The sequence below is a fragment of the Coffea arabica genome, chromosome 1c (genome assembly GCF_036785885.1).
Source record: "Coffea arabica cultivar ET-39 chromosome 1c, Coffea Arabica ET-39 HiFi, whole genome shotgun sequence".
NCBI lineage: Eukaryota > Viridiplantae > Streptophyta > Magnoliopsida > Gentianales > Rubiaceae > Coffea > Coffea arabica.
The window spans coordinates 51,948,686-51,959,169 of record NC_092310.1 but is presented as its reverse complement, the minus strand read 5'-3'; the positions used below and the strand labels follow the sequence as shown (position 1 = coordinate 51,959,169).

Sequence of the window (10,484 nt, the reverse complement as noted above, 5' to 3'; positions counted from 1 at the left end):
GTTTTTCCTAAAATTATGTATGTATTCATCTAATTCTCATAAATTATACACTTATGTTTAAAACATGTACTCACCTTGTTAAGCTATTTCAATCTAATTCTACTCGAGCAGCTCCAATCAAAGGTCATTGGATCAAGATTACCACATTATATAGTTCAGTATGGACACTAGTACACTACTAGAACAAGTATAAATGTGCGCATTAGTGTAGCAATATATAAAAATACAATAAATTTTCTCATTCATTGAAATTTGTGCTTAATTTTTTTTTAATTTTTACATATTATTGTTGTAGTGTTTTTATTAGAGTATTTATTGTTCTAAATGTAAATTGCTCGTAGAAGCAGAAGCCCCTGATTCGGAATATTCCGAAATCATTGACTGCATTGGGAAAGGAACCAACCAAAACGGTGGGCCAACCTTAACGTACTGTTAACGGCAACGGCATGGATAAACCTGGTGCGCGCCAAGTCCCCATCGTCTACTGGTCCATTTGTTTCACCTTAAAAACGCGGTTTTTAAATTTCTTCCCAGAATTCTTCCAAAAAAAAAACTTCCCAGTAAACGGAATTTCCCACCTTCAGCCGGAAAAAAGAAACATTGGCCTGGAGGAGGAGCTGGGAGGAATGGCGGTGCCGGCGGCTTTGCAGTGGATGAACGGCGAAAGAGGGGTGTTGGTGCTTTACATAGCTAGGATCCTCTACGCCGCGCCCATTTCTCTCCTAGCTGAATCCATTGCTCTGGGTATTCTTTCTCTTTTTGCCCTATCCCTGGAAATCTCCGCCGATCATGATCATGATCGTGATCCCTTTTCTCGGTTCTTCAAAACCAGGTATTTTATGCGTCAATCCATTCACAAATGGCAGAAATTGCGGAATTAGGGTTTTAACTGGATTCTGCAATATTTAACTGTTAGATTATTCCATTTCTGTGTTTTTTCTCCTAACAATTGTTAGCTGAAATAGGGGGGCTTACTTCAGAATCTTGAAGCTCCAGAATTTTGTAATTGTGAAATAAATTGTAATCCACATTTTTTTAATAGTCAAGTTCGACTTTAGAGGTGATTTTGCATTGCATTTATTGGTTTGGGTGAAATTGATTGTTGTGTAGGCCAGGTGTATCGTCTGGGATACTGCTGGGGGCAGTGACACTTCCGGGATTAATGCTGTCAAGGTTGATACAAATGCTGAGAGGGTTATCTTTAAATGAGGTTGGAGTTGCAGGTATACTATAATGTTGCATACACAAGACCTAAGCTTTGTGACGTTTCTGGAATAAATTAAAATTTTGATATGTTAAAGATGAACGAATTTGGATTAGGAACCAGATATGGAAATTTGAGTAACAAAATGGTCAATCGCCGGACCATTGGAAAAATCCTGTGTAGTGTCAACTTTGCTAGCTACTTTCTAAGCTTGTCTACATTTTGAAAAGCAAATAAGTGATTTCCACAGACGAATTTTCAAGAAACTGTTGTTCTTTATGGGTGCAATTTCCCATCTTCTTATCTCTGTATATTGCCCTTATTACCTGATCTTACTTATTTTGACTTTGGATCAGGGAAGACTTTTATAATAGTAGGGTAAATTTGGATGGTCTTTATTAGCTTTTAGAAGTTTCTTGGCTTTAGCATTATCTATTTCTTGTTATATATCGCTTAAAGAAACTTAAAGCTTGCAACCTTAGGATTGTAGAAAACAGGTCAGCCTAGCTTTGTTATGTTTAGGGTTGTCTTTGAAGCACAAAGTTAAAACTCAATCTTAGTTAGATAGCTGAAGAAACACCAGCATTCACATTGTACTTTGTGATTATCCATAATTTGGGGCAAGAATAGGATTATACTAAGAGAAAAATGAGTACAGTAACATTAGGAGGATTAGCATTTATTTGACAAGAAATTGAAACCATCACATTGAGTCTCAGGATAATTTCTTTCCAGTAATATTGCAAAACTGATGTATGAATTCGGTGGATTTGAATTTCTCAGGATGCAAGGTATTAAAACAGGAAACTACCACAATGAACAAGAATCACAGAATCATTTTATGCCACCATTATTTGTATACTTTGTCTTTTGCATTAGCATAGAAGACCTATAACGTGATTAACTGGTTTTTACTTCTACCTTATACAGAGCTTGAAAATCTACAATTGCAATACTGGGCTACCTTTGCCAGTTGCTTCAGTGTGCTAGTTTGCTTCCATGTCATTCTTCAGAGACAAGACAATGGTGTTCCTTCTGTTGATAGTTGCAGTAATTGGAATAAAAGGTTTAGCTTAAGCTGCATAGCCTTGTGTGCAGGAATCTGCTGCATTGCCTTCTCAGCTAAGTATCAGTTTGGTAGGTGGCTGATAGGTCTTTGAGAATGTCTTATGAAGTTTAGGGTGCTGGAAGAACTGTATACATTCGTTTAGCTTGGATTATCCTGATTTAAGTGATAAAAATCCATGCTGATAGATACTTTGTTTCTGTTGATCTTATGTTTTCCTCTCTTGGTGGCGCTCCTTCCCTCGCCCTGCGTTATCTACACAGGGTGGCAGATGGTATTTATGTTATTGTGGGTGGTCTTTCACGGACTAGTGGCATCAAAACTAATTCAGAGAATTCTTCGAACATTTCCAGCTTGCGTTTCCATTGGTAGGTTATGTTACTGTGAAGTATTGATTTGTTAATTGGATGCACCCTTTCTCTTAATGTTTAATTCCACCTTGCACTCTTCAACTATACCCAAATTCGGGCTTTGGTCCCTAATCTTTACCGCAGGATACTTTAACCCCTCAAGTATAAAATTATTCAACTACAGCCTCTAAAGCATAATGCTTTTTATACTTTAGTTGGGACAGATTTTATTCTTGAGCAGACAAATTATATACTTCAGGGACTAAGGTGGGAAGGATTTTATACTTTAGGAACTAGAGTGTCCCACTTTAAAGTGTAGGGACCACATTGGAAATCCAGGTATAATTGAAGGGTGCAAAATAGCCCTTTTCTTAATAAACAAAAATAACCGAGAAGACTATATAGGTATTAATACTGCTACTTTTGTGATTCATTAGGTTAGTTTAAGATTTTACAGGAATGTGTGTCATCTGTGAGATATAAAAAGCATATCTTTGACGTTTAGATGATGAACTGCACAACCAGCTATAAACATGTAATCTATATTTTTTCACCTTCAATAAAAGTGTTTACTAGCCTTACCTTTAGGAAAACTATAATCACCATTTAAAATGCTAGTAATGGCACAAATATCAAGGTTTCTTTGTGTTTCAACTTGGTAGTTGTCTCTATATTGTTGGTGTCTAATTCGCTTACAATACAGAAATGAGTTTCAATATTAATCCGATACACTGTTCGAGAATGATAGGTGTTCTTAATTATAGGATATTCTTGCTGTTCTTTAGCAACATTGTCTGCGCTTAATCTAATTTGTTTTCAGAAGGTACTCGTTTAACAACTTTGAATTGGAATTGGATGCTATAATTCTGTAATTTTCTAATATGCTTGATTGCCTGATCTTCTGAGTGGTGGGATTATTATCTCTATATTTAGGAGAAGCACTTTTGGTTACTTCTGGCCTTGTTATCTATTTCGGAGACATGCTTCAAAACACTGTTGCAAAGGTAAGTTTGATTTTTTTGCTTCTCAAAAATAGCCAGATTATATAACTTTATTTTCTTCATTTCCTTATTTTTGCTTACAAGAAGCAATTCTCTGACTGAACAGATTTTTGGGTATTGGACATCCTTAGGATATCTTCCTGTGCAATATGTTGTCAAAAGAAGTGAGATAAGTACCATTATTCAGGTAAAGTACTGCCAAAATACTCTTTCCTTTGGAGCAGAGATATGCATTATAAATGATATTTACCTTGTGGTGAGAACTTTTGTATCTGATGCAGGGCATGACAGTTGGCCTCCTCCTCTTTCCTCTGTTTTTGAAACTGATTTTTCAAATCTCTGGACATTTCAAGTTTGTGGACATTTCTAGGGAGAGAGCAAACCATGAGATGAAGAAGTCCTTCATCTTTTATGCTTCCCTTGCATTTCTGTTGATTGTGGTTATTCCTTTATGGATGCAGTTTGTTCACGATTTTCACATGCATCCTTTGTTCTGGTACTACCTTCTGCAACTTGTTTCCATGTCATATTGGTAGTTTAGTTTTTTCTTCAATCACTTATTACGGAGGCAGATAGGTAATTTTTGGGTTGTTCCTGTGGAGCTAGTTTCCTGGTAAATGGTCATCAGATTGTCTTCTATAGGGATGGGTGTTTAAATTGCCCACTTATTTTCCAATTAAGCCTCTGCCATCTCTCCCATTCCTCTAGTGCATTTCAAGTTTAGTAGATCAGAAATTTGTTAGCTGGAGGAATTTCTATGAGAGTTGGATAGACTTAAAGTTTAACTTTGATGAAAGAGCCACTACCTTGGTGGCTGTTCCATTTTTGCATCTCTATTCGTGCACTTAAGGGAAGGAAATTTAAGTAGAAGGTGTGTGATGATTGTGTGCATCATATCCTTTTTCAGAAAAATAGGGAGCTTTATCTTTAGTAGCTGAATACTGCCAGTTAGTCCATGGAAATGCATTAGATATTGTGTGTTAGTACATTGCATAATGTATTTGAAGAAACATATTTATTCAGAAAGTTATAAATTGAGTAGCATGTAGTTACTTTCCCCTGGTTGGGTGAACCTGAAATCTGAAAAAGCCTTTGAAGTACAAATTACGACTTGATCAGGCAATACAAGTGAACTTGATCAAGGAAAGTTAAAGGATTCCATTGGTGGTGTTTTAAATCAATAACTTGGATGTTCACTAACCATGAAAGCAAATTGACTGGTAATACTTGAAATTCATTCGCTTTGTGACTGGTAATACTAATCTCATTAGTTTATCAGTAAAAACTGGAAATGAGACCTCATTAATGGCCTCACTCTTGAAATGTGAGTGTAATATGTAATTTGTTACTCCTTGATACATGGACATACGGAGGAATATACCTATTATTTGAGACAAAGCTTCATAATGGACTCTGACAGATAATATTTGTTTATCTTAGTATTATTGTTGTGTTGTAAGTGTACTTTCGCATCTGAGTTTAACATGTTGACTTTGCTTATTCTGATTCATGCTAGGGTGCTTGACTTTGTATTCTCAGAACCACTTAAGACACTGTCATTATGTACCTATTGGATAGCTCTAATATATGCATCAGTTACACGGTTTTATAATATATCAAAGAATAGTAAGACAGAGAGGATTCTTCTTCGGAAATACTACCATCTGATGGCAGTTGTTATCTTTGTGCCTGCTCTTATACTTCAGGTGAGATCAAAACAACAAGGTATACTTGTATTTTCAAGTGATCTTTCATCATATCAAGATTATATTGAAATTTGTGTTGACCATATAATGACATGCAGCCGGAGTTTCTTGACCTGGCATTCGGTGCAGCTTTGGCAGTTTTCTTGATATTGGAAATCATACGAGTAAGTTCCACTTTGAAACTACATGTTTGCTTCCAAATTCTTCTTTGAACAAGAAATGGTGACTGTTACCAGTAACACCTTGGTGCGAATTTTTTGATGCTCAATGATCACTTGTAGTAGTTCAGAATTATTAACAATTAATATGGTGAATACCAGAACATGCAGTCTTTCTGCTTTAGACTTTGGAAATTGTGTTAGAATGATTAAATAAAATATTCTTCCACTGCTTTCGGACTACAGTTAGTTTATGATTACTTTTCATTTTAGTTCTCTGAGTATGCTAAAGTATGTTTCACTTTTTCTTCAAACTTCTCTCAATAAGTGTCATTTTATGCCTTTGTTTTTCCAGTCATAATAAGTCATTGCCTTAGATTATAAAGAATTGAAAATGCTGAAAGACACAATGCTTAACTGAAACAAATCAAAGTTTGAGGGCTCAAGAAAAAGTTATTGAAATTGCGTGGCTTGCTTGGAGTTTTATCTGACATTTAATCTTGATCAGGGGTCTTACTTATTTTGAGCCTTTTTCCCCTGACAATAAAATTCTCAATGGGTTTCCGCAATGCTCCAGCTTTTAACATGCTAGACTTTTGTGGTTTTCCATTATTGGATAACTTCTTTCTATGTCTGCGATTAACCATTCTCTCTAGGCAGGTATGGAGAATTTGGCCTCTAGGACAACTTGTGCATCAATTCATGAATGCTTTTACGGATCACCGTGACTCAGAGATTCTTGTTATCAGGTTTTATTTTTGAAACGATTCCTACGTTTGCAAGCTGTGTTGCAAATAATTCTTCTGAAGTTTCAATCATGTTTTCATTGTTCCCTTCAGCCATTTTTCGCTATTGTTGGGCTGTGCTCTTCCAATTTGGTTGTCTTCTGGCTTTAATGATCGACCTCTTGCCCCTTTTGCTGGAATTTTGAGCCTCGGAATCGGAGATACAATGGTGAGACTGGTTCAGTGTCTGATTTTTGTCAACTGTTTGTTGCTTTTGTTTACTTCAATTGTTACTCGGTCATGACAATGCTTGATTCGATGCTGAAAATTTTTTAATTGATTGCACATTGTGCAAATTTGTTTGCCTCAAAATGTTGTTCAAACAACCAATATCCATATATGATGTTTTTACATTCTCCTAACGAGTTTGTGGTACTCAATTTGAGCAACCTACTTCTTGCTATATCCACATAAGATTTTTTTATATTCTCCTAACGAGTTTGTGGTACTTAATTTGAGCAACCTACTTCTTGCTATTATAAGTTTTTGCCAGTTGATATAGATTTATACATGAAATTGGGGTTCATTTGAGAGTAGGCCATGAATTTGTAGAAATAGAGCAAGCTTTCACGTAAGGGCATTTGTAGGCAGGCATTTTTCTAATATAAAGCAATGCTTCACATAATAAATGGTTGAATTAGGGTACATTTCTTGACTAAATGGAGTAACATTCACTTGCTTCCCCACTCAACACTGCCCACAACCCCAAAAAATAAAAAATAAACCTAAATTATTGGTTTAGAATGTTCAAGTGCAAGATCGAGTTATGTAGTTAAATCCTTGACATAAATTGTTTGGCATCTATCCTCTATCTCTCCATTTTTTTTTTCAAATTCATTTGCTAAACTTGCTGTTCGACATTTGGCTATGGAACTTTGTTACCTCTGACATTCTGGCAAGCCTGCTAGAATGTTTTGTTCCTGACTATGTTACTTAAAATTCCCTTTAGGCTTCAATGGTTGGCCACAAGTATGGGGTTCTACGATGGAGCAAAACTGGCAGTAAGTGCTCATTCAAATTTTTTCATGTTTTATTCTTCTTTTATCTGTAAACTAGGGTATTATATTCTCTCCTTGTCAGAGAAAACAATTGAAGGAACTGCAGCTGGTATAACTTCTGTCTTGGTCGCATGTTCTGTGCTGCTTCCCCTTTTAGCTACAACTGGGTACATTTTTAGTCAGGTCTCACTCTCTCTCTCTCTCTCTCTCTCTCTCTCTCATATGATGATGATTAAGAATTATCTAATGTTTCCGTAGTCCTCATCAGCTTCAGTTCATGTCCACTTTCCTTTAGCTGTTTCTATAGAAAGTTGAATGGATCATGATGATTTGAGTTTTTTTATTTCAGATAACTATAATAGTCCATTTGGTTTACCATACTTCTCCGTGTTTGTGTTGTGCAGCACTGGTTTTCTCTACTTGTTGCAGTGACCACTAGCGGGCTGTTGGAGGCCTATACAGCACAGCTTGATAATGCATTTATACCTCTTGTTTTCTACAGCCTACTTTGTCTGTAATGTGACTGCGTCATGCATCAGAAGTAACATAAATGAACCCATTGAGGGCCAACAACCAATTTTCTGGGTAGTGTTCTTGACTTGTGACTGTGCTTCATTGAGCACTCAGTTCGTAGATGTTAATGACATGGACCTGTCCCTTAGGCCGTAGGTTAGTCTCATCGTGCAAGAGGCCGAGTTAACCAGTTTTGATGTTGTATCATTGTCCCAGTTTTGATGTCGCATTAGTATCCTGCTAGTTGTACAGGAATAAGCACTCCATGTACAGCTTTTACTTCGCATCATGACGTAGCAGAGTCAAATTTAGGGAACTCATGTAGCAGTGTATATTGGAAGTTCTGCAATCAGTGCAGATAAATGTTGTGACATATTAGCTGGTGTTGCAATTCCTTCCGTTTATTCATATGTAGAACCCATGTTGATACCGTTCATTCTCACGATCACTGCTGTTCGTTAATGGCATGTATCTGCACAAGGCACAGTTCTTTGCAAATTGCAGGAGCGTGAAACATAAGCATTGCATAAGGTTGTTTGGCCTGGAGAGTTAATTTACATATACTTTTTTTCACCGTTAATGGAAAAGACTCGACAACTTCCCCAAGGGATCCATAAAACAAAGTGACTGCCCAGTTCTCAAATGCCTCCTCCGTTTCATCTCGGAACATTTTGGGGTGGCACATATGTAGAAAGTGTCAGTTTCAAGATCTAAATTAAGAATCAAGGGAAGCTTATTTATGTGTCCAATGCAAAATCGCGTGAGTACTAGCAATTGGCTTTTTGAAAACTGAGATCCAAATTTCTCAAATTTCCAAGTTCCATTCATTTGACAAAAGCACCTCCACTCTTAAGTCTTAACCAACAAACACAAAGGGGGAGGGAGGGACGGAGTGTTGGATTGGATAGTAAGGTACTAAGGTGAGCGAGTTTATAAGTAGAGGTTTTGAATTCAAAACTTGTCACTTAAAAAAGTTCAAAAAAAAAAAAAAGAAAAAAAATGATTATTTTTTAAATATGGATAAAATGTACATTTCACCTTAATAAATAATAGAACTAGACAATGCAACAAATTTGGTATTTTCTTCATTGTAACTATGGCTCATCAAAAGAGAAGCTTTCCACTCAAAAAATGGTACTAAATGCTATTAAAAATTATGGGAACTACAAAGTTTCTACAAATTAAAAAATGTTTTGCATAAAATAACTTATCACCACTTAATCAACCACGTTTTCCAACCATGTATAGAAAAGATGAGCACAACATTGTTTTTGTGTGTGTGTGTAGGTGAGCATAACATTGTAGCCAACTTATTTAAGTTAATATCGAGTGATGGTATACTTATTTATGTTGATAAATAAGTATTAGGCCGATTTTATGATTCTTGAGTAAATCTGGACACATTGGTTTGCTAACTCCTTTGAAGATTCAGTTTCTATGTTTTGGTTAGGAAAAGTTAAAAACTAAAAAAGATTTAAACTAGTATAACTCTACATTCTAGCCCCAAAAAAAACTATATTATATTTCCCTTGTCATTCTCACTTTCCACTAGTTTTGTTAGGAAATTGGATTAAATTCTTTTAGATAGATTTTTTATTTGGTGTGGGAAGTAACTAGTTTTCTAATTGAATTTAGTTACTTGAAATAGTAGTCAAGTAAAGCCTTATTTAACTAGAATTAGATACTATTTTCTACTCTATATGAGTTTAGGAAATAGTATTGGTTTTCAATTGTTATTTGGTTTTTTGACAATAATGTTCTCTATAAATAGGTGGGTTGGCATACTACACAAAAGACACACAAGGAGACACAAGGGGCATCATGTAGCCTTATACATGGGATGTGAGAGAGGGTTCTTGGGAGATGGGAGATGGTATACAAGGGTTGGGTTTGGGTTCAAGTTGTATTCTTGTATAGGGTTTTCCACTCATAATAAAGAACATGTTTCTCTCCGTGGACGTAGGCTCAATGATGGAGTCGAACCACGTTAAATATTGTGTGTCGTTTATCTTTCATGCTTGTAATTTGTTTCTCATTAAATTGTTATGCACTTGATATTTCAATAGTTATTTATTCCGCGTCTGGATCCTAACAAGTGGTATCAGAGTTTGGTTGCGAGACTGGCCTGCTCAACGTTCGTAGTTGGATCCTAGTTAACTATTAAGATCAAGTGGATTGGTAGTTGTTACTAATTGAACAATTTAATGAATGGTATCCTTGTTTCAATGGCTTGGCAAAAAGCATTGATGGTGAAGGATAAAAAGTCGACAAGTATGGAGATGCTTGACGGTGAATCTAGGCAGGTGATTCAAGGGTCAAGAAAAAGGTGGAGTCCAATGTTGATTTTGGACGTGAATCGGTGGAGACTTTCTCACACCTCCAACGGTTGATATTTCATCCTGGTGGATTTTAGATTTTGGTTATGTTTTTTGGGTGGTGTGACATGTGTCCTAAAAAAACAAGGAGATCTAATTTCTATGCGCTAGAAGACTCTGACAGGTACGAGTTTTTCGTTTTAGGTGGAGTTTTGGAAACCACACGTGGCGAGACAGTCCTGAGGATGGGAAGAAATATGATGATTTTACCACTTGATTACCTCAATGGTTAGGGTTAGAACTCACATAAGGGGATCCCAGATTACAAGTGGTGGTGAGAAGAAATCCTGCAAAGGAAAATGGTGAATTGAGGCACCTTCTCACGAGT

At 36.2% G+C, this 10,484-nt stretch overlaps 1 protein-coding gene across 3 annotated transcripts; it reads left to right on the top strand.

Annotated features, from left to right (window-relative positions):
- The first annotated feature begins 366 nt into the window (after positions 1–366).
- LOC113707280 (dolichol kinase EVAN) lies at positions 367–8,217 on the top strand. 3 transcript variants are annotated; one of them, XM_072076736.1, is made up of 14 exons: positions 367–832; positions 1,111–1,223; positions 2,135–2,341; positions 2,534–2,638; positions 3,554–3,624; positions 3,728–3,808; positions 3,903–4,117; positions 5,138–5,327; positions 5,426–5,491; positions 6,146–6,234; positions 6,325–6,439; positions 7,220–7,271; positions 7,327–7,451; positions 7,673–7,947. In XM_072076736.1, the coding sequence occupies exons 1-14, from the start codon at positions 447–449 to the stop codon at positions 7,784–7,786; spliced, it is 1,929 nt and encodes a 642-aa protein (XP_071932837.1). In that variant the 5' UTR covers positions 367–446; the 3' UTR covers positions 7,787–7,947. The 3 variants fall into 3 exon arrangements, with proteins under 3 accessions (XP_071932837.1, XP_027085333.2, XP_071932842.1); XM_027229532.2 differs by having other exon boundaries at positions 371–832; positions 7,351–7,451; positions 7,673–8,217; XM_072076741.1 differs by having other exon boundaries at positions 641–832; positions 1,116–1,223.
- Positions 8,218–10,484: the final 2,267 nt, after the last annotated feature.